General features: G+C 34.2%; 1 protein-coding gene across 3 annotated transcripts; it reads right to left on the bottom strand.

The window, feature by feature from the left end:
• Positions 1-8,856: 8,856 nt before the first annotated feature.
• Positions 8,857-24,590, bottom strand: ETAA1 (ETAA1 activator of ATR kinase). 3 transcript variants are annotated; one of them, XM_043603528.1, is made up of 7 exons: positions 24,002-24,383; positions 23,476-23,568; positions 22,722-22,850; positions 22,377-22,453; positions 18,702-18,814; positions 16,416-18,451; positions 8,857-10,806 (listed from the first exon to the last, which is right to left on the bottom strand). In XM_043603528.1, exons 1-7 carry the CDS (start codon positions 24,222-24,224, stop codon positions 10,688-10,690), a joined length of 2,790 nt encoding a protein of 929 aa, XP_043459463.1. In that variant the 5' UTR covers positions 24,225-24,383; the 3' UTR covers positions 8,857-10,687. The 3 variants fall into 3 exon arrangements, with proteins under 3 accessions (XP_043459463.1, XP_043459464.1, XP_043459465.1); XM_043603529.1 differs by lacking the exon at positions 23,476-23,568 and having other exon boundaries at positions 24,002-24,590; XM_043603530.1 differs by lacking the exons at positions 23,476-23,568; positions 24,002-24,383 and having other exon boundaries at positions 22,727-22,750.
• Between the last annotated feature and the right edge of the window lie 321 nt (positions 24,591-24,911).

Raw genomic sequence — 24,911 nt, 5'->3', positions numbered from 1 at the left:
TATTTGAAAAATTTCTTTTAATTTAACTTCAAAATTTTTACTTCTTTTAATATATGTATTAATTAAAATGATACAGGTGCTTTATTATCTAGTTAACAACAAAAATTATCTACTTGTAAAAGTCAGTAACTCTATACAACAAAGCTTATAGGTTATGCTACCTCACATCATGGCAATAAATTATATGGTTATTTCTAATATTTCTAACTCAAAGCATGTAATCAGTTTGTGTGTGTGTGTGTGTGTGTGTGTGTGTGTATGAATATACATCTATACAAAAGTTAAATTAGGAAGTGATTGTTTTAACAAAAACTGTCATAACAAAAGAATAATCCACACAGTTCCTATAAATGACAGTCATCTACTATATACTCTAAATATTATATAGTATTAATTTATATATACTCTTTCCAGGAACTATCTATTATATAAAGTTATATAATTAAAACCTCCTGATTAAAACTATAATTTTCAAAATATGTTAACAATAATAGCACACAAACATAAAACCTATTCAAACCTATTTCTTTTAGAAATACAGAACCTTGAGGATCTTAGATATCTAAATTAATTCCTTCATTTTCATAGTGGGTATAACAGATATCCAGAGAAATTTAGTTGGCAATTAATTATTGATCAAAACAAGAATTAATGACAAAAACAAAACAATAATTAATGACAAAAACTTCTGGCTAGTTCAGAAGTTAAAATATGGATTTCTGTATCTAAATATTTTGTGTTATTTCGGGGCTGTGTGAAATATGACATATTTATGCCTACATTAGGAACTTCTCATGAACAAAATCTCCATATTAGTTCTTTCTATTCCAAATATCTAAAATTGACAGCTCTTTCTCCAATTAAAAAATAAACATAACAAACTCTTCTCCTTCACCATATAGTTAATAACTAAAAAGTCTGGACAGAATTAAAAGTTCAATCACCTAAGGATTTTAAAGAATTGACAAAAGCAGGCAGATTTTAGAGGAAAACTAAAGGTTGGAGGCAATAATCATCAGAAGGTGAATTTTCTCTATTTGAGAGACTTTACTGCAAGGTCAAGCACAGTTGTAGTACAGTGAAAAGTGGCTAAAATGCTGAGAGAAAGTTTGCTGTCTTTTTTTCCAGAGGAACTAAGGCTAGGAGACACAACAAGCAGAGTTGTGTATGAACTCAGAAAGGAGAGAGGCAGATAAGGCAAATCTAAACATTTGGGCAGACCTGGTTGACTCTAGAACCACACATGTGCTGAGATGATTGAAAGGAGTGTGAATTGAGATATGAGCTGCTACTCACCACAGGCAAGGCAGAGGTTTCTGTTTGAATCCAACCAAACTAACCACCTGCTCAAACAAAAATATGAAGACTCTTAAGAGGAATATAACCAAATTCAGAGTCTCTACAACGTAACTGATACAATGTGCAGGATACAACTCAAAATCATTTGATGTATGAAAATCCAGGAAATGTGATCTAATCTCTAGGGAAAAGATAATCGGTAGAGGCCAATTCTAAGATGATCAATAACTTAGAATAATCAGACAAGGGTTTTAAAGCAGCTCTTAAAACTGTGCTCAGTGATATAAATGAAGATATTTGTGATGAACAATAGGAAGATTAGTGGGGAAACTATGAAAGAAGAGCCAAATGGAAATTTTAGAACTAAAAAATGGAATATCTGAAATTAAAAAAATTCATATGATGGGTTAAAGAGCTATGTGAAGATGATAGTGGAAACACTCAGTTAACTTGAAGATAGATCAATACAAATTATTCAGTCTGAAGGAGAGAGGGGAAAAAGGGTAGACATAAAGTATAAAGAGCTTCAAGTACTTGTAGTACAATATCAAAGGGTAATTAGAATTCCAGAAGGAAAGCAGAGAAAGAAAATGGGGCACAATAAAATATGAAGAAATAATGATCAAAAACTTTCCAAATTTGGTGAAAGACAAAAATTTACAATCCAAGTACTTCAGTGAATCTAAAACAAGATAAGTATGAGGAAAACCAAGCCTAGAAATATCACAGTCAAACTGCTTAAGACCAAAGTCAGAATACCCCAAATAGTTTTTGATCAAAGTTCTTAATAAACTTTATTGATTTAAAAAAATAATTCTGAAAATATAATTGAACAGAAAACTTTCTGTCCTGAATTTCGGTTACATGTTTATGTATAACTTTAGGTAAATTTAGGAAATTTCATTAAATAAAGTGTGCCAATAGGATTGTTATAAAAACAGGAAAAGCTTTAATCATGGGCTTAAAGTAACAATTTACTAAAATATACAAGAGTAAAAAGAAACTCATAAAAGATATTTTTATTTTAGTGTTTTGGAACATAGAAGTTATATTTCGGGCTTTTGAATATAGCCAAATTATTTACATTATTTATTGCATATTTTAAATAAATATGTTTAAAACAGACTCTTCAGCAGTGAAAATTCAAGAGCCTTATAGATATATAAGCAATTTTTTACATTTCCTAACTCTAAACAGAAAATTGGTTCATCTAGTGCAAAATTAAGTAGGATGTGATTGGGAAGATCTGGGTCCTAGTACTGGTTCTAGCCTAAAATGTAGCCTTGACTGAGTCACTTAACCTCATCTGAGTCTCAATTTCCTCATATTTAAGATGTGGGTTTCATATTTTCTATGGTTAAAAAAATAGAGTTAAAAAATATGGTTAAAAAAATGGTTAAGAAAGTGAACACTTGTGCCAGACTGGTTTGAATTCTGGCCCTCCCACTTTTAGCTATGTGATCTTGAATAATGAACCACTTTGTTTCCTTATGTTTATGTATTTATCTACAAAATGAAGCAATATCCTCTTCATAGAAGTATTGAATTAAATAATGCATGTTAAATTTTTATGTCAGTGCTCAGTAAGTGTTAGCATTAGCTTGTTTTAATTTTTTATTTTTCATTAAAATTTTTTTAATTTTTAATTTATTTTTGAGAGAGAGAGAGACAGAGCTTGAGCAGGAGTGAGACAGAGGGAGACACAGAATCTGAAGCAGGTTCCAGGCTCCGAGCTGTCAGTACAGAGCCCAACATGGGGCTCAAACTCACAAACTGAGATCATGACCTGAGCCAAAGTCGGTCAGTTAACCAACTAAGCCACCCACGTGCCCCTAGCATTAGCTGTTTTTTAAAATGACCCTGAAATTTGAGGTACATAATGAAAGTACATATTAAGTGAATAATAAACACAATTCCTTTTTGCATATTAGAATTTTGAGGCAGGAACATAATAAGGGTATGCCCAAGGAAACAGTAATTCTGGGGCACCTGTGTGGCTCAGTTGGTTAAGCATCCAATTCTTGATTTCAGCTTGGGTCATGATCTCATGCTGACAGCACGGAGCCTGCTTGGGATTCTCTCCCTCTCTTCCCTTCTCCCCACTCACGTTCTTTCTCTCTCTCTCCTAAGTAAATAAACTTAAAAAAAATGAAAACAGAGTAACTCTGTAATGGAAGCAGAAATAATAAGATACTGTTTCGTGTATAGGTGACAATTCACAAAAATAAATCTTCAGACATCAAAAAACCAGTAATTTTTATCTGTTTATTGTTGCTTCAAAGACACTTGGAAGTATTCAAGTAACTGATTTGACTGCCTCTATTTGGTAATTTTTTTTCTCTACAGTTTGTTCTAAATGAAAGTAAACTATACTTCAGCTCCGTACCCCTCAAAAATATTTTTCTTTTGAACCACTAATAACACTTTCAACATCAAAAAGTTCATTGGTAGAACCAAGCAAAAGGTGCAATTTATTAACATAAACCTTTGAGTCTGAAAGCGTACTACCAGATTATAGAAAAATATTGTCAAGTGAAATCTAAAGCAGAGGATTAACAGCTTGACAAATTACTTGAACAAGCTCATTAGTAAAGGACATATTCACAAGTGCTAGAAATGTCTAGAGAGCCCAGAACTGTGGTTCTTTTTCTGAGTAAACATTGCCAAGTTCTGAAAATGCCATTTCAATAGTTCTGGCAATAATTACAGCTTAGAGATGTGGGATTTTTCTTCCTAAGGGTTGAAAGCATTATTGTCCCTGTGGCTTAAATTTTCTGTGTACTGGGATGTAGAGATAATGATTTGCATGTTTCATATCTTAAAGGTATAAAATGTATATTTAAATGTATTTTTTCCTCTAATTGTAATACATTTTACTCAAATGTTTCACCTATTTTACTAGATACCTTATTTCCTTTCCTTGGCATTTAAATACTGCTTAATAAAAAATAATAATTACACTGCTAGGCAGTGAGGCAAGTAATTAGTTGATGTTTTTAAGACTAAATTTTATTTTAAAATATTTTTAAATGTCTTACCACGTGAAAATACCCCTGATTTTAAAGCTCATTTTCATTGTTCCTCCCTTAGCATTTTCTATTTCTTGCATGTCTTTTGGGATACTGAACAGCTGAAACTACACTAAACCACAAAGAAATCTGAGGTTACTAAATAGTGACAAGGAATGTTCTGCATCTCTTTGTCTCTGCCTTACAGAGAATACTCCCAGACTCAGAGAAGTAATAAATGGAACAGGATCTTCAGCACTTAAACAATGTTGTCTATGTTTGCATTTAAAAGATACTAAATCCTTCATACCAAAGGGCATGTTTTCTATTAAACATTTAAAATTTTCACTTTGAATAGAAGTCCAGTTGTATTGAAAAAAAAACAAAAACAAAAACAAAAACAAGAAGCCTTCAATAGCACCATAAACCAATATCATAGCAAAAAAAAAAAAAAAAGATCCATTTAAAAAGAATAATGGTGACTATCAAATATATAGAGTAGAAAAAATTATTGTGGGAAGACAATGAGATATGGAGTCAGCCTGCACTGGTTTTAAAACTGAGTATAGCTCGTCATAGAAAAACTGAGCCCCCATCTCCTTAGCTCTGAACTGGGAATAACATCAACTGGGCAGTTGTGACAATCAAGTGACATGATTGGGCATGCATCATAATCCACATCTGTTACTTATGTAGTGATTTGTGGTCTGATCTAAAGTTTGTACTTTAGGCAAGTAGTCACAGTTAAAATAGTATGTTGACAGAAATTTGAACTATGTTGTTAGGGGACTAGTGTTATGTGAAACCCATGCATGTCAAAATGTGCAAAATAGGACTGTCTACTCTCAATTTTTTTTTCCTACTGGCCTTTATGCTATTGTCATATATTTAACTTTTACGTTGTAAACCCAACATTGTTATTTTTGTATAGTCAATTATCTTATAAAAGATTTAAATAATTTTAAGAATCTCATACATTAACCCATGTGTTTATCATTTCCAGTGTTCATCATTCTCTTCTGTAAGCCCACATTTTCATTTAATATTTTCTGTCTGCTTGAAGGACATCCTTTAATATTTCTTGTAGTGCCAGTGATGAATTAATTCTTTCAGATTTGGTATGTCTGAAAACAACTTTATCTCATCTTTGCCTCTGAAAGACATTTTGCTGGGTATAGAATTCTAGGTAGACAGGTTTTTTTTCCTTTTAGTGTTTTCAAGATGTTATCCATTGTCTTGTCAGATTGTTTCTAATAAGAATTCTGACATATTCATCTTTGTTCCTTTGTTCTTCTCTTTTTTGACTGCTTCATGATTTTATCACCAGTTATATGGTTTGGTAGTTTTCTTCATATCTCTTATGCTTGGAGTTCATTGACTTTCTTCTATTTGTAGGTTAATAGTTTTCATAAAAGTCTGGAAATTGTTAGGCGATTATGTCTTGTATGCTATCCTCTCTGCCTTCCTCCTTCAGAGACTCTAATTAATCATACATTAGGCTACTTGAAATTGTTCTACAACTCACTGTTCTTTTTTCTCATTTTGAGTAATTCCTATTGATATGTCAAGTTCATTAGTCACTAATCTGCAATGTCTAATTGCCATTAATCCTATCTACTGTACTTTCACCTCAGACATTGTACCTTTCATCTCTAAAAGTTTGTGTTTAGTCTTTTTAATATCCTCCATGTTTCTACTTAGCTTTTTTAATATATGTAACAACTGTGGCTGTTGTAATGTTACCTGTTAATTCTAACATCGACATCACATCCAGGTTTCTTTGTATGCCTAGTCATCTTTAGAGGGCAGCCACTGTGAATTTTATCTCATAAGTGCTGGGCATTTGGGTTTTTTTTTATAAGTATTTTTGAGCTTTTTTCTAGGATACAGTTGTAATATGGGAATGGTTTGATCCTTCTTGACCTTGCTTTTATGATTTGTTGGGTAGGGGGTACCATAGTAGTGCAACCTAGCGCAAAGCATTTCCTATTACTAGGACAAATTACTACCCAGTGACTTGTGGCTGGTGAGAACTGGCATTGTTACTAGACCCTTGTGAGCACTGGACAATGTTTGTTCTCTCTAATCCTTTTGAATATCTCTTTCTTCAGCCTCCATTTCCTCACATGTATGTGCTGATCAGTACTGAGTTTAATAATCTTAAGGGGGATCATCTGCAGATCTCTGGAGTTCAGTCTTCTCTTCTCAGTGGTACTCTATCCTGTGAACTCAAGCTAATTTGGTTTCCCTAGACTCTCAGCTCCACTTTTTCACTCAGTAAGTCCACTGGGCTCTTCCTCAGTTCTTCTTCCTTGCATCATGTCCTGGAAACTCCCTCAAGGTAGTAAGCTGGGAAAATCATAGGGCTCCATTTGTTTGTTTCCTCATCCTCAGGGATTATTTTCCTAATTGTCTGAGGTCAAGTCTTGAAGTCCATTTTTTGATGTAGTTTGCTTATTTCGTTCTTTCAGTAAGACAGGTACAAGTAGTCCTCAATATTCCATCTTGGCTGGAAACAGAAGTTATATCTATCTTTTAAGAAATGACCACTTCTTGAGTTTTTGTGTAGTATCAGAGAAGAAAATCTAGAATTATCTGAAAACACTATTACTTTTTCCTTTTCCCAACTACAATCTGTGTGAGTTGGACTTCACAACAACATATTGTAACAAATGCAGAATACCACTCTTCTATATAATGTGAATCTAACCAGAAACCTTATTACCTGGATCAGAGTTTTACTAGCAGTTTGATGTATGTCATTTCATCTTAAACTAGGCAATTAAGCTTTCCCCAATAGAATTAAAACCAGAACACCCAGAAGTTACAAAATAGTGAAGTAAAATGAAGACATTTTAAGTAGCTATACATTTTATGTATTTCTCTACTCTTTTGTTTAGAGGTTGAATGAAAAAGGTGATCCCTATGTGGATTCATATAATCAATACCCACCCACATACTCACATAAAAGTATAGGAGTCATCTGTAACAGCAACTGGGATTGGGAAAAAACTCTCCTGAGCTATATATGAGTAAGCTACAGAATTCCTGTGAGTTTTTGGCACACGTGCCTGAAATGTTACAATTCTTTCTTGTATATATAATTTCCATAAACAAATGATTTTTATGAATAGTTTCCATGAATGATAGTATGCTCAATAGTTAAGATCACAATATTTGAAATCAGACTACTTGGGTTCAAACTCCAACTACTTTCTAATTGTGTGACCTTGAGGAAGTCAATATGCATACTTCAGTGTCCTTTTTTTATAAAATGGTAGTAAAAGTGTTATTTAAATAGTTGTTTTGAGAAGTAAATTAGTTAATGTAAATTTCTTAAAACCATGCATGGTAAATAAAGCATTTAGCAACTTATATAAATTTTGCAATTATGGTTTCTTTTCAACCCTGTTGGCTATTAGTCAATGAACTTTAAATGCACACATATCTGAAATCTACCCCTAGAGGTACTCATTTATGAAGTCTAAGAGAAGGCACAAGTTTGTTGTTTTGTTTTTGAGTCCCACAAGTGATTCTGATCACTACAACCTGGCAAGAACTGAAAATCATAATCAGACTTTAAATTATCACTTACAGTAATCAGTGTTAGGCTAAATTTAAATTGTTTCTTGAAACATTTTCTAATCCTGGATAGCTCAGGGAAGCAGATTGCTTCAAGTAGGAGGAGGCAGAATCTGCCATCAGAATATATCTAAATTCATAAAATATTTGATAAGTAACCACTGAATATCAGTACTGGGTAGACAGAGAGAAGTAAGGTGCCTCTGTTCTCAGGAATGTAAAAGTTAGTGATAACAGAGTAGCATATAAGCACTATTTCCTAAGGTGTGGTACATGCCTGCATACCACTGACTCTTTGTGTAATAAGCAACCCAAGTCTTCCTGGGATGAGGTTTGCCTATCTGCAGCAAGAAAGAGTAGTGACAGATGAACTTTATTCTGTAGTAGACTTTCCTGCAATAATGGCATTATCACTGTCCGCTTTTCTATAGCCAGCCTGAGCCGAACTTGAGCTGGAATAGAGCTGCCAGGCCTACCAATTGCCCTTTCTTTGTGTGGAAACAGATTTCATAGAGATTGGAAAGAGCCAAGCCAGAGAAACTACGCAGCCCTCTGTGTGCTCACCGAAGGGCCACTGACTCCACTATTTCCAACAATAGCTAAGAGAAGAATCGGGATAGGAAAGGAGAATTTGAACAGGAGTAACCCTAGAAAACCAATCATGTTCAGGTTGAAATGTGCTGGGCCATTTACTATTCCACCTACCAGCCATAAGTACTGTAAAGTTTCCTTTTAAAGTGAAAAGTCATCCCTTTAAGAAAACTACTCAGTAAATGGCAGTATAGGCTGTGTGAAAATATGGCAACACTAGGAAGAAAATACAAAATAAGAAGTTGTAGAAATATTACCAGGACACATATACACCTGAATAACATATATGACATTACAGGATTGCCCCCATGAAACATCTAAGAAATGTTACCACCATCATCAGAAAGAAATCAATTTCAGTGAGAATGGTCAGGTATGAGTTTCAAAGAAACTGAGATTTATTAGGCTGAGTCTTAAAGAAGGGACAGAATTGGCTAAAGGCACGGGCTATAGAGGAAGCAAATGGCAGGAAGGGAAGAACTTAAACAAAGGAAGAGATATCCAAAGCATAGTAAGAACACAGTGAAGCCACTTTAGAAAAAATAATCTCAGTTCATCATTTCTTACATAAAAAATTTACCTATATTTATTTAGGGTCTTTATTATATATTTTTGGACAAATAATAAAGGTTACCTAGAATATGTTATTTCACTATATACATGAATATACAATTTTTGAAGTGGTATATCTTTATATAGCAATACCTTAAAATGCATGAATTATATTGATATTATCATATAGCTCTAAGACACCAGAGTAGTGGTGAACATACTAATAAGTGTTTCACATCTATAACTTTCATCAGGTCTCCTAAAGCCATTTAGGATACATAAAGCATTCTTACTGCCCTTATGACTTCCGCTGAGATTTTCAATTCTAGTTTAGAGAATTTTAGACAGGCAAATAGAAACAATAGAGTAATAGAGAAAAACAAATTGGTAAAAGTCAGAAAATTTAATCAAAGGAAAATTTAATAGTTGTAGGAAAACTGAAAAGAGAAAGATTCTCATTTTTATATCATGGAATGATAAAATTCTTTAATACAAGAAACAATGAAATTATTAAACAGACCTTAATGTACTTTTTGTTACTATTTTTTTAGTTTTATACTATGAAATAATTAATGCTCCTACAAACAAGTTATTTTAAATACTGATTAATACTCTGTAGCAATTGGCATAATTGTCTAGGTGTTCATTAGAATGATAGCAATCATTCTAATCACAGAACAGCTTTAACTTGCCTTGTGACTTTCAGAACAGTATCCATTTCTCACCCATACAATAAAGAAGCTGGACCAGATGACATCTAAAGTTTCTGACAATTCTAAATGTTAATAGTGCTATATAACTTAGCCAGTCTACTTTCTTTTTTTCTAAACTTCTTAAATCAGCATTTTCCCTAAAATTAGTGAAAGCTTTCCAAAATGCATCATGTTTTAGAAAATTAAAATTAAAATCTATTTCAGACTAGGAATTGAAAATAGCAATTTCCTTACAAATAAATCGAAATCCTTTATTTCCCACCAACCATGTTTCTAAGAAAATGGAAGTATTTTTAAGATTCAGAAATCTATAAAACCTTTAAGAAACAATTACTGAAAGTAAAACTAAAAAAAAAAAAAAAAGTCTCGAGAGCCTAGGTGGCTCAGTTGGTTAAATATTCGACTTTGGCTCAGGTAATGATCTTGCAATTTGGGAGTTCAAGCCCCACAGTAGGCTCTGTGCTGACAGCTCAGAGCCTGGAGCTTGCTTCAGACTGTATCTCCCTCTCTCTCTGCCCCTCTCCTGCTCGCACTCTGTCTCTCAAAAATAAACATTAAAAAAATTTTTTTTAAAGTCTCATTTCTTAGTAAGATGAAGCTTTGTATTAGGAAGTTATTGCAATAAAAAAATTAGCAAATTATCTATTTTTGGATGATCCACAATATTTGAAAAAATAACTCCTTTATTCTGTATAATTTTATACCATAATTACTAACTTTCCTGAATTTCTAAAACGTATATGCAATTACTTTCACATGCCTCTTCAAGGAAAGGTTTCATTAACCACTGCAAACACTGATTTATTAAATAAAATAGAAGTCCATGCTTTATAACTCAGCATTAAATTTCTCACAGAGAAATCAAGAAAGAATATTCCCTATCATAGATAGTTATTAACTGTCTTTGTTAAGTCTTCCAAATATTTCATAAAAGAAATCAAGTTAAGTGGGAGCTGCCTTTACAGATGATGCCTGTGCTTTGGCCATTCTTCGAACCAGTGCTTCTTGTCTTTTTCTTTGAATTTCTTCAGGAGAATATTTTTTATTTTTCTCTTCTTCCTCTAAAAATGAAACAAAATATAGATATTACTTTTATAGACTACACAGTCATCTTGAACATGAGTTTTAATTTTTTACTTTTATCATCCAGACTTGCCACATTGGTATAACTATTAAATCACACTAAACTACTAAATACGATATTTGATGTACAGATACAGTGTTCTAGGCCAAAACAAAATCAAGTACTGATCAATCTGTTCCTATTTTATACACCTTTCACAGTGTGATAAAATTCATTTGATTAAAACTGTACATTTTGACTTCCCAGCATATAATTCTTATGAATAAAATCTAATTTACATAATTGACAAATGAGTACTTTTTAAGAACTAGAATTTTATTTTACTTTTTAATTGTCTTAATATTTTAGTTATTTTTGAGAAAGAGAAAGACAGAGTACGAGAGGGGGACAGCACAGAGCCTGATGCAGGGCTCGAACTTGTGAACCATGAGATCATGACCTGAGCCGAAGTCCAATGCCTAATAACATACTGAGCCACCCAGGTATCCCCAAAACCTGGGATTTTAGATGTTATATATAAACTTCAACAGAAAGGTAGTCAAAATATAATGAATTCAAATATCAACACCTTAAATAGTATACATTTACTATAAGCTGTATCAATATTCATGCTAATTTTTTTTCCTCTAGAGAGCTCTAAGATTTTCATTTTAGCCATTCAGGAAAAAATGTTTTAGAGTGATCCAGTGAAATCTATCATGTCAATAAATATATAATTCACTGTCAGATGTTTTTATTTGGAGGACACATTTTATATAAACATTAGAAAATTATTTTAGGGGCACGTGAGTGGCTCAGTTGGTTGAATGTCCAACTTTGGCTCAGGTTATGATCTCATGGTTCAGTTTGTGAGTTTGAGCCCTGCATAGGGCTCTCTGCTGTCAGCACAGAGCTGGCTTCTGATCCTCTTTCCCCCTTTCTCTGTCTGCCCCTCCCCCAGTCATGCTCACTATCTCTCTTTCTCTCTAATAAATAAACATTAAAAACATTTTAAAAAGATTATTTCAAAGAGCATTAATATCTGAATGAAAACTTCAATTCGAATGTCTTTTTAATATATAAAAATGTGAAGCATTCTGACATTCCTATGCAGCATATTTTAGTATGCTTTTAGTATACTTTAGGTAAATGTACTATAAAATAAACAATGTGTTTTAAATTAAGTAAATGAAAATAAAATTAAGTTTGATTTTAGTAACATCCAATTCTACCTCTGCCAAAATACTGAGTTCTAATAAAATGAATTTAATTCCAGAGTTAAGTCACTTTGAGCTAAAATATTAGATTATCTATGTAATGCTAATAAGAATCAAACTTTGAAATTAGCAAACATATTTTCTCATTTAAATGATGTTTGAAAATTAAGACCATCATATTTAAGCAACCTTGTATTGGTAAAACTGTTTATGTTGTAAAATCTGTCTCTCATAGAATAACAATCTGTAGTACTGTTGGCAGAGAAATATTATTTACACTAACATCTAGACACAAGTTTAGAATTTGTTCTAAGACATTTCTCTTATTACCTAAGGGAGATTATTTGTCCAAAATACATTATCTGTCTCCCCTTCCTTTCTTGGTATAATTGGAAATGGGAGAGGGTATTCAGGGTAAGAGAGAAATATTTCAGATAAACTCCCTAGATGACTCTGATGACTTATTTCCTAAACTTATTACCTCAAAGATTTGTAGCTATTTCTCCCTATAGAAAGATGCTACAAGATACTTTATAATTAGCTTGACTAATCATCTAATATTTTAGTCTCAAAGCTGAGAAATACAAGAAACTCAGAATTCACACATACACAGTTGCATTCAATTGACCACAAGTTTGAAAGGAAAACAGATTAATAATCCACGACAGCAGAAAAGAACATAGCTCCCTAAAACTGGGTTTACAACTAACATGGTGAAATTCTTGGAAAAATAATTTCAAATGATATAAAGTCACACCATGAAAATTTGATTTAGAGAGTCACGCTTTTCTCTCATCAGCCCTTCCTTTAGCTCATTCTGCAATAAACATACATGGCAAAGTTTCAAACTATTTCAAGGTACAAAGCAAGAGTGGCTCTTTTTTTTTTTTTTTTTTTTAATGTTGGTTTATTTTTGAGAGAGAGATACAGACCGTGATCAAGGGCAGAGAGAGGAGACACATTCTGAAACAGCACACAGCCTGATGCAGGGCTTGAGTCTAAGTCTGACACTCAACTGACTGAGCCACCCAGGCGCCCCAAGAGTGGCTCTTCTTAATCTTTATTATAAGGCAGAAATCAGGAAGGAAAAAAAAAAATTCTGTAAAGGGCCAGAAAGTTAATATATTAACCTCTGAAGGTCATATGGTCTCTTGTTGCAATTCTTCAGCTCTGTTATTGTAGCATGAAAACAGCCATGGACAATATAAATGATGTGACTGTGTTCAAACAAAACTTAGTTTATGGACAATGAAATCTGAATTCTATGTAATTTTCAAAGGTCATGAAATATTACTTTTCTCTTGATTTTCTCAACTATTTAAAATGTGAAAAACATCTTAGCATGCTGACTGTATAAAAACAGCCTCTGGGCTGGATGTGGATGGGCCATGGTTTACCAAACCCTGCCTTAAAACAAGGGTTAAATGGGTTTTGTTTCAAAGATGTTCTCTAGAAAGTAGCTTGCTACAAAACAAAGTAAAATAAAGTGGAAACAATAGAAAATAGATTAATGTTAATTAGAAGATTAGGTACTATCAGTAAACTTAAAAAAATTGATAAGATAAACTGAAAGGCAGATTATCCACTCATAAAATATGCAGATAAGGTAGTAGATAGTTTTGGGAAAACTCAAATATTCCAGAGAGATCTTTAGTACTCTTTAACATAATTATAACTGTATTTAAATAATTTCATGTTGAGAGTTTGGTCCAATTAAATACATTTACTTAAATATAAATTTAAATTATTTACATGATTTATTTAAATAAAAATAAAAATTATAGATTAACAACAATTTTTAAAGTTTCAAAATATCTAGGCTATAATATAGGGAAATATTAATTGTTGGTGTTGATAAGAATATAAATTGATGAAACTTTTTGGGAAGATTTAATGATATCCACTAAACTTCAAAACATTCTTACATCAATTTTTCAGTAATTAACAGATACAATCACAGGAGCATGCAGAAATTTATGTAGAAGTATATTCACTGGAGTATTGTTTGTAATGTAAAAAATGCAACCAAACTGAACTTCCTGTCAATAGAGAGGCAGTTAAATAGATCAAGGTACATCCATATAATGACATACTATACAGTCATTAAAAGGACTGAAGCAAAACTATACATAGAACTGGAAAAGAGGGGCGCCTGGGTCGCTCAGTCAGTTAAACATCCGACTTCGGCTCAGGTCATGATCTCATGGTACATGGGTTTGAGCCCTGCATTGGGCTCTGTGCTGACAGCTCAGAGCCTGGAGCCTGCTTCAGATTCTGTGTCTCCTTTGCCCCTTTGCCCTTCACCAAATTGCACTCTGTCTCTCTCTCTCTCAAAAATAAATAAACATTACAAAAAAAAAAAAAAACTGGAAAAGATAGCTATGTTAAGTGAAGGCAAAACCAAGTTGCCAAATAGTAGGTACATAGCATATAATTCCATCTGATAGATGTATAGGCACGCGCACACACACACACACACACACACACACACACACACACACGGACATTTTTATATGCACAGAAAATGTTAAGTGATGTATTCTAAACTGTTAGCTATGGTTTTCCTGAGGCATGGCTGTGCAAAAAGAGAAACTGAGAATTTAATTTTTCACTTCAAATTAATTTACTCTGCTTTCTTTCTTCTTAAACAACGAGCATATTACTGTTACGAGTTAAAAAAAAAAAAAAAGATCACTTAAATAGGAAAGTTGAGCAGTAATGCCAACAAAAGCACCATCTAGAATCTAAACAGAAAACAATGATGTAATGTTAAAAGAAGACAAAATCTCCCTCACCTTATTAGCATTGATCTACATAATAGATAAAAATCCTAATATTAGCCCGAAGTGAGGGAGACTGATTAAAAAACATCTGTAATTACAAGCTAGCATAGTAAATGCTATAACAGAAGTTAAAGTTGGGTATTGGAGAAACCCAGAGAAAGTGAACCTAAATTATTGAGCTGAATAAAAACATACTGTGTTTTAAAGGACAAATGGAAAATGGCCAGGCAGATTTGGTATATGCATGTGGGGGTACTATGTTTCGGTGAAGGAAATGGCATCTGTAAAAATGTAAGGCTGTGAGAAAGAACTGGACATTAAGAAGTACAAGTAGTTATGCCAGATACAGTGCCTTTTAAAAAAGATTACAGTATCAGTGAATAAGATTTTTCACATTATATTACATGATATTCATTCAGATACTTACTAAACATCTTCTATGTGGGAGATGCTGTGGTAGGTCTAGGTATTCACAGATAAGACAGACAATAATCAATACTTAATTGCAAACTGTGATAAAAGAAATAAGAGAGATGATGGAAAATGACAAGGAAAAGACCTATAGATTGTTCAAGGAAGGTATCTGTGAGAAGGTCATACTTAAACTGAGACCTAAGGATATAAAAGCACCAACCAAAAGACGGATGGGGGTGGGGAGAAGGGGAGACAAACATCAGGAAGAAATAGTTTTAGTTGGGAACAGCATAGTCAGAGCTCCTGAACTAGGAAAGAAACTATGCTGTTTGAGAACTGAAAGACAGCTAATGTAACTGAAACTTACTTGGTAGGTGAGGTAAAAAAGAAGGTAGGCAGGTAAGGAGTGATAATCCAGGGCCTTGCACATCAGTGTAAAGTTGGAATATTATTTAAAAGATGATGGCCATCATTGAAGGCTGTGGTTAAGCACAAGAATGCCATGTTTGCCTATTTGTTTTTAAAAGATTATTCTACTGTTTGGAGACTAGAGTTGAAAAGAGATAAAAGAACTGCAGGAATCTAGTCAAGAAATGTTAGCTTGGATAAGGGAGGTAGAGGTTGAGTGAGGAAAATGGACAATTTTAAGATGTATTTTTCTGAGATAGAAACAATGCAACTTGATAGAATTGTGGGAGAGGAATCAGAAAAATCAAAGATGACAGACAGGCTGCACTGAGTAAGCAAACTGCAATTCTAACCATCACAGCAAATGTGTTTAATTAGAATGCTCTGAGTTTTCAAATATTGCTCACCTCAATGTTCTGCTAAACATAGGAGTATGAATGAAGTTTTAAAACAATGAGATATTTAGTAAACATAATCTCTTGGAAATAAATAGATCTAAAAGTACAATTTCCTAGTAAATAATTCAGAAAACATTCAACAAATATTTACTGAATACCTACTATATGCTAGTCACTGAATTAAAAGCTGGGAATCTGATGCAGTCTTTTGAAAACATAAATCACCCCTCTTTGTATATTACAGCATAATTATTCCTAAGAGTCACTTTAAGAATTCTAGTTAAATGTCATACTTTTTTAATCTTACATGTTACACAAATTTGATACAACAAATAACTAGGTTAGCTACTTTCCCAGGTGATAATTTTCAAACTACTTTATACATACCTTTTGAAGGTTGTTTCAAAGATTCAGAACGTTTCACCAAACACTGTTGTTGAATAGCCCTCCCACAAAACGAGTGGACAGGAGTTTTATTTTTCTCCAAACCCTGTGTAATTTTGGTATCAGAAATACTTCCTGGTAGACAATTTTGATTAAACTGGGAAAGAATTTGAGAATTTTTCATCTTTGTAAATGTATACTTAGGAAACCTAACTGTTCTGTTAAGGCCACTCTGATCTCCATCTCTTGTGCTCCTATGGCACAGATGCTGAGTACTTAATTTCTTCTTATAAGTAGCAGTTTCTGTATTCCTATAATCTGAACTCACATTCAAACTTGAACTTCCCGTAAGAACTGACTGTGGACTTTTCACTTGTATTGGAACATCGGTGTTATTCCAGGAGAAATGCAGATTATTGATATGACAATTTGATTTCTTGGAGTATATTGTCAAATTTGTTGTAGCACCTAAAAAACTTGGAGAATTTCCACAGATTTCCCTTTTATCCATCTTCACTGGTTTATTTAATTGTGAGCTATTTGTGAAAGATGTGTGCTCTGAAGTGCTGCTGAGATTCAAATGTTTTGATTGTACCAACTGACTTTCTTGTTTAGATGTAGTAAATATGTTTTTGGCTCCATGTTTGGAACTATTATTGATCTCAAGTGTACTTTCTGGTATCTTGCTGCCCTTTCTAATGTCTTGTTGCTGAGTTAGTCTTTCAATATCATCACATGCTTGGTATAATAAATCATCATCTACATCATCTGCTTCCCAGGTATTCTCTAATTGATGGCATGCTTTAACAATTTCATTGGCAAATGATGGATCATTCCAGTCATCAAAGAAAGAACCTAACTTTGATGCATTAGTCTGATTTGTATTATAAACACTGGTTTCATTGCCCAAAGTTGCAGAGCCAAAAGGATTTATATTAGCAGGTGCTTTAAAAGACTGATTAAAAATGGACTTATTTTCTTGTTCATTAGAATATCCTGTGTTCAAAGTAGACTTTTCAAAAGTATTTACATTAGAAGTAAATTTAGTATGCATATCTTCTTTTACTTTTGTCAGATTAGATGCAACTGAACAGTCTTGAACAATTTTATTGAAAGATTTCTCAAGTTTCATTATATATCCACTGGATGGCAATTTGTTTGGTTCATCATTTGGATTTAGTGAAAAACTGTATTTTCCAGAATCTATTAATTCCTTGTTATGTGTCTTTGAAGGGAGATCTTGTACAATTTTTGAATCCCTTAACTTGGCACCTAGGTTTGTATTCATTCTTGACTTATGTTTATCACACTTATTGTTAAAGTTACAAATACTCTTTTGATCAGCAATCTGGGCTGTTTTAGGAGCTGGTGAAAGTTCATACATTTTGACATTTTGCATAACAAAAGGTTCATTATTTAGTAAGTTTTCCCAATCATCCTCAAAATCACTGGTAGGAAATGCATCAAGGTGTTTATTAAAAGCTTCTGGCTTCTCAGTGTAAGAAGTCACACATGGATTTGTCATTCCAAGAGTATCTACTTGACAAGAAAGTGATCTTGGGGTTTTATCTGGCAGTTTTTCAGTGACCAGAGTTTCATTAGTAATGATTTTCTCCTTTTTCAAAGCGCTTTTCTTTCCAAAGGTAGTATTACTTGTGTTCAAAAAAGCATCTGACAGATCTTGGCTGAACTGTCCACTACATTTCTGAGTAGAGCCATCAAAAATGGCATTAAAGGCTGCTTCAGCATTTTGGTCAAATGGCTTCTGACTGCTATTTTGATCATTTATCACAGACATTTTGGTGTTTTCTTCCATTGGGTTCTTCATTATAGCATTATCTATTTCTGGAACTATATCATGTAATAACTGCATCTGTACATTATCTTTATAATTACTTAAAGTCTCTGCTTCTGAAATTGTCTGGATAAAATCATGATTTCTCTTCTTTTGCTCTTGAATCACATCTAGCTCTTCCATATTTTTATCAAATTGCTTAGCCAATTTCATAAGTTCTTCCTCTTGATTTTGTGTTTTCAACCTATTAAACATTTAAAAAGTCATAATTAAGAAAGCTTCTAAGAGTCATAAATATTTAGTTGTTATCAAACATATTTTAATATATTAAACCTCAAAATTTCAACACAATTATTTTAAGTCTAAAGTTTTACATGTCAAAACTGAAAAAAGTAATTTCTAAATATTTTAATAGATTAACAAAATCAAAGCAGAGTATTATTAAATATATTTACTCCACTGAATGTCAGAAAAGCTGAAAAGTTTGAACTTACTTTGTGCAGCTGATTTTTGCTCTTGATTTGCCTTTTGCTACACTAGGAGTACAAGGAATAGCAGAAGCACCAATCCACATGCCTAGCATGGAGTTTGTTGTTGGTTTTTCATCCTTTGGCAGAAGGGAAAAGAGATATGTTTACAAAGGAAGGAAAGAAGGGAAGGAGGGGGAGGGAGAGGGAGGGAAAAGGAGGGAGAGGGAGAAGGAAAGGGAGAGAAAGAAAAGAAAGAAAGGGAAAGGAAGGAAGAAAAAAGACAGAGAGAGAGAGAGAGAGAGAGAGAAAGAAAGAAAGAAAGAAAGAAAGAAAAACAAACTTTAACTACATTGAATTATCTTCCTAAAGCAATAAACTGTGGTAAGGTGACAGTTTACTAAACAAGCTCCAGAACAATGAGAAGTTGGAGGATGGCAATAACAAGTTGCAAGAAGTGATCCATTTATGTTTCAGGAAATGAAAATATTCAGAATTTGTAATTCCTTATTTTCAAAAAAAATTAAGTTCTAAGAACTTAACAAGTGCATATTTAATGGCAAAGGCATAGTTATTATCAAAAGAAAACTGACTTCCTAAGAATAAAGAGAGATTCATATGGAATTCTTTCTATATCACCTGATTCTCCATATTTTCACTATCCCCATCATAATCTTTATCTAAAGTTGGACAATCCATGTTGACCTGAATTGGGAACACTTAGAATTCAGGTCAACAGGACTGCACTAACTCACAAATGAGTTAGAAAGTGCAAGGTTAGAACTAATGCTAAGAATAAGGCAGGAATAAGAACAAAAATAAGTAGAGAAAGGAGAAAGAGAAGTTTGACCACTATGAAGGATAGGAAAAAGCCATTTTAATCCTGGATATTTTTGCTATGTGTTTCAGTCATCTGATCAAGCAAAAAATTAGAAAATGAGTTTATTCATTAGTTACAAACCAAACCAACAAATCAAATAGGTTAATCATTTTCTACTCTATTTTTGTACTTAGAATGAACACAGTACTTAGAATGAACATAATATCACACAAGGTAAAAATAATCTTATCACTAGATTTATAGGATACTTGAAGGCATGGAATGATCTTATGATTATTATAGTTCAGCATCTAACAAAATGCTAGGCATAAAGAATATATCAGTTTACATTTATTTGCTAGGTTTAGGTGAAAAGATCCCTACAACTTGATACTTTAAAATCCTCAATCAACAAGCAGTTTAGCAGTTTTCTTAGATGTCCACTTGAACCTAGTAGATTTTAGTTTCACAAAATACTCCAGTAAACCAGTAAGTTTACTTTTAGACTCTATACATTTCCACTTTTGTTTCAACAACCTTGAATTTAGGGAAAATAACATTCTTAATGATTTAATTATGGGCACTTTGTCCATTTACCAAGTATTTTAAAATTAATTGACTTTTTTAGAGAATAAAGGTAGGACAGCCTTGTATGTTTTTATATTAATTATACTTTTAAAATGTCTTTAATAATAATTGCATAATTCATTGATTTCCAATTACAATCCAGGTGTTATAAGGTATCTGAACATATTACCTCATTTACTCCTATATACAGTGTGTAGTTGTATAAAAATGATGAAAAAATATACATCTTCAAACAAACACCATATGAAAAGTATCCCTGAAGAAAGTGAAATGATTGTCCACTGAATATGGAAGTGCATATTTTTAAAAAATGTCACCTCTGAAAATACCAAGGTGACTTAAATAACTATTTGAGGGGGTAACTCACCTAAAAATAAAAAGCATGACTATGTCATTATGAGAACATGTCAGTCTTTTTAAAAGACCTTGATACTACCAAATATCTATAGGCTTTAAAAGTGCTTAGTTGAAAAAAGTAACATTTAAAAGCAACTAATTTCACTGTATTTTTTCTTATATACAAGTTACAACTTGCATATTGTTGCCACTTCTTTATGTGAGCTATTATTTCCAGCCCACTTAGGTAAAGGGTCCAGTAATTTACTCAACTATCTTTTTATCACAATTTAAGCTGGCCAGCCCAAACACATTTTATATGCTTCTTTCATGTGAAACCCACAACTAATGAAGATCTATTGTTAACTTATGAAGTAAATAGTATCGTGGCATAAAAGCTATTTAACTACTGAACCATATGTAAAATGAATTCCTATGACATGCCAAACATGGAATGCAGAGCTAGTAGCAACATAGTTGTTTTGACTGTGCTAACTGTAATTTCGGATGTTTTATAGCCACTAAAGAAAACTTTATTTCCTGTCTCCTTCACCTGGATGACGGTGATTCCTTGTAACCATAGTTTGGGCCAGCGCCATCTATTGTTTACCATAAACAATAAACCCTTGATAAGGGTATGTCAAGGAAAAAATCCCAAACTAAAATGTTTTCTAGACTTAAATATTGTTAAATAAGAAAAAGAGAGAGAAGAGGATCAAAACAGAGGTTGACTTAAACTTTATATTTCTTTCTTTCTTTTTTTTCTTTTAAAGTTTATTTACTTTGAGAAAGAGAGATAAAGCGTGAGCAGGGCAGGGGCAGAGAGAGGGAGAGAGAACCCAAGCAGACTCCATGCAGTCAGCAGAACGCCATGCAGGGCTTGATCCCATAAGCACAAGATCATGACCTGAGCCAAAACTAAGAATCAGAAGCTTAAGTTAACCAACTGAGCCACCCAGATGCCCCTAAACTTGTATTTCTATTTCATTCAAGCAGTACAGGAACTGAAACAAAGAGAAAGAAACTTTTGAAGATGATTCTATGATAGCAAATAACTATCATAAACTATAACATAACCTTACATTTATAGTGCTCTTTAGTTTACAAAGAATTTTTAACTAATTTATTCCTCCCAATAGTCCAATGGAGAGGGAAAGACAAGTACTAATTCTGGTTTATAGCTGAATGAAGTTCTGAGAACTTAAGTGATTTGCGTATGGTCACTCAGTTTAGGAGGTGGACTCAGAACTGACTCCAAATCTAGTGTTCTTTCCACTTTTATGAATGTTGCTCAATGATCTTATTAGTCCACAAGTTTAAGAAGAGCAATGTTAATGGGGAAAAAGTAGGCTGTAGACCATAAACAAATACCACTCACAAAAAACTTAAGTTTAAATTTTTATTTTTTGATTCTATTATTTTAGTAACTTTAAAAATGAGGCCATATATGGTTGAACAACATTAAAATAAGCACAGGGGCACCTGGGTGGCTCAGTCGGTTGGGTGTCTGACTTCAGGTCATGATATCACGGTTTGTGAGTTCAAGCCCCGCATCAGGCTCTGTGCTGACAACTCAGAGCCTGGTGCCTGTTTCAGATTCTGTGTCTCCCTCTCCCTCTGCCCCTCCCCGACTCACACTCTGACTCTCTCTCAAAACTAAATAAAAGTTAAAAAAAAATTATAAAAAAAAAACAAACGCAAAGCTCTAGTCGAATTTCATCACTAAAAAAATTAAAGTAAGATACATTCTTAGGAAAATATATATTACCAATTATACATTATGTCCCATTTTTCAAAACCTACATTTCAGTAGTAGAAAAGGTAAAAGTAACCTTTACTGCTCTATTTTCAGAAGAACTGTAAAAGACCAAATATTTCTCATCCAAGTGAACTATATGTGGGCCTAGTAGCATAATTTTCACGGTTTTTAAATAAACTACAAACCTAGTGATATTTACCTGAGGAGCAATACGATTAACAATATGTGAGATTTCATCACTATCAGTAGTGTAAATCTGTTTTCTTCTTCCTTTACCTAAAGAAACAAAAACATTTCTATAAATTGTAAACAAAAAACTTAATTTTTAAAAACAGCAGTCACTTCTTAGAAAACAATTTTAATTAGCATGGCTTAGATCACTGTGCACTGACATCACAAGCATATCATAACAATCACGGAAGAGTCTCAAAAAACTTCTGTTGTATAAAAGTTCCTGCTACTACCTGACTGAAATTCTATAGTTAAATCCTAATCATTTACCAAATATTTACCCAGATAAAAATGCTAATTAATAATAAATTACCTAACTGTTTTGTCATTGGAGAATTTTGATCCCAAAAGATATCATTCTGTCCATCTGGATCATTAGGAGAACTGAAGGTAGATGACAATAAATCCATTTTCAGCACTCTCTTTGGTGTTTCATACCTTTCTAAGTAAAATAAGATTAAAAAACAATTGTTGCATTGCAAAGCATTACTTTACTTCATAATACCCCAATGTCAAATATCCCTTAGATTACTTTTTATGGTACAATTATAAAATTTTCTGAGATGATATTACTCTAACCACAACTGAAATATTTCACATAAAAATCCTTGTAATACTTGACAAATTTGACATTGTAAATAGCAAGCATTTTAAGATAGACTAGTAGCTCTATGAATGTATAACAGTGTATGATCTAATCACTTCATTCATTACCACTGGAACTTGGAGGCTTTGGGAACCACCTATAATTTATAGATATATTTCAAAAACCAAACGGCTCCCAGCAGTAAGTCTGTTTAGCCCTCTTTCATCAACTCTATCCTACTTACACTAATTACTTTAAAAAGCTTTAACGACCCATTTCTTGGTTAGTTTTGTCTAGTTACACTTTTACATTTCTACAAAGAAATGTTGTTGTTCTTTCCAAAACTGCTTTATGAGAGTAAACTAAAGACAAGGTAACAAAAGCCGACTTTTAAGAACACACTGTAAGAGCATTTGTTTGAAGTGCAGTGCCTACCAGGATTTATTAGAAATCCTTAAAAAATGGAACACCAAAAACTGACCAGAATATTCGGGGGCCCTTAGTTTCCTACTTTGAGGGCCAGCATACACAGGAACTTCCGGCTTATTCGTAATGAGGTGAGACATCACCAAAGCTTTGAGGAAAGAGATAGCTACGGCTTTTCATATGATCCCTCCACTTAAGCAAGTCAGGGCAAAAGTTTAAGTGGGGAGGGGAATAAGTCTCCTGGGAGCAAGGTGAAGGCAGCAAGTCTATCCGATAGCTCTCCTCACTCTGCCACTGCTGATGACTGGAGGAGCAGCCTAGAAATAGCCGCCCTTCCTCAAACAGGTAAATCACAGGACCTACTTCTGTAGCGGCGGCAAGGGAGTGGTCAAACCGAACAGGGCAGAGCTCAAACTCGGGGGTTGTGGCGTCGTGTTCCTTTCGGATTCACGAGGGGAGAAGCCCAGAGAAAGGAAACACTTCAGACTCCACCCCCACCCGCACCCCAGGTTTCGCCTTGGCAAGCGGGCTGTGGGGCTGCAGCGCACAAGCCCGGAGAGGCCGCGTTGCCGACGTCTCACCCTCGGGGTTACTTTTACTGCACGAAGCGGCTGCTGGAGGCTGCTCTTGGTGTGGCACGGGCCGGGGAGACCTCTCTCCGGCCCTGCGGAGCCCTGAGCCGCGGGCCGACCTCAGCCGCCTCTTCCCTGGCTCGACCACCGAGCTGCATTCCTCAGCCGCCGCCGCTTTGGGCGGCGTGCTCTTCAGGCCAGGGCTGTCCCCATGTTTCCTTCGCCGACTCATTGCCTATAACCCCCCTCCGCCAGCCGCTCCTCCTTTCACATTTTGTAACGGGAGGGGTAAAGCAATGAAACTACAAGCGGGTCTCCGCGCCAACGGCCGCCGCCATTTTGGCCGATGGGGCGCTCGTAAGAGGCGGCCGCTGATTGGCTGCGTCCGGGCGCGGGGTGGAGCGGTCAGGGTGCCAGGGTTGGGCGCTTCCGCAGCCCGCCTCCAAGACCGCTAGGCTCTGCTAGGTCTCCTGGGATTGGAAGTGATTGTAAAAGGGGCAGTGATCTGGTCGCAGTGTGAGCGCGTGTGAGGTGGAAAGGAAATGGAGTCTACTGGCATCTCTTTACTGAATTGACGACAGGAATTACACATTACTCAGATTTAGATTATTGTGGGTTTTATTATTTTAAAGAAGAGGTAATTAGGAAGGAAAAATTAAGCTATTTTTTCATAGGTGATATGTGCTTAGAAAAATCCCAAAACTGGGGTGTCTGGGTGGCTCAGTCGGTTAAGCATCTGGCTTCGGCTCAGGTCATGATCTCTGGGTCTGTAAGTTCGAGCCCCTTGCCGGTCTCTGTGCTGACAGCTGAGAGCTTGGAGCCTACTTCAGCTTGTCTCCCTCGCTCTCTGCCCCTCCGCCGCTCATGCTCTCTCTCTGTCTCTCAAAAATAAATAAACGTTAAAAAAGAAAGAAAAATC

The sequence above is a fragment of the Prionailurus bengalensis genome, chromosome A3 (assembly GCF_016509475.1).
Source record: "Prionailurus bengalensis isolate Pbe53 chromosome A3, Fcat_Pben_1.1_paternal_pri, whole genome shotgun sequence".
NCBI classification, from domain to species: Eukaryota; Metazoa; Chordata; class Mammalia; order Carnivora; family Felidae; genus Prionailurus; species Prionailurus bengalensis.
The sequence above is the reverse complement of the archived record's forward strand: the minus strand, read 5'-3'. Positions and strand labels throughout refer to the sequence as shown.

Excerpts from the sequence above, each read along its gene's own strand:
- ETAA1 (XM_043603528.1), bottom strand. The coding sequence starts at position 24,224 with ATGAGTCGGCGAAGGAAACATGGGGACAGCCCTGGCCTGAAGAGCACG. Across the intron at positions 23,569-24,001 it reads CAGTAAAAGTAACCCCGAGG|CTTTGGTGATGTCTCACCTC; the intron begins GTGAGACGTCGG and ends CTTTCCTCAAAG. Across the intron at positions 22,454-22,721 it reads TCCAATGACAAAACAGTTAG|GTAAAGGAAGAAGAAAACAG; the intron begins GTAATTTATTAT and ends TTGTTTCTTTAG.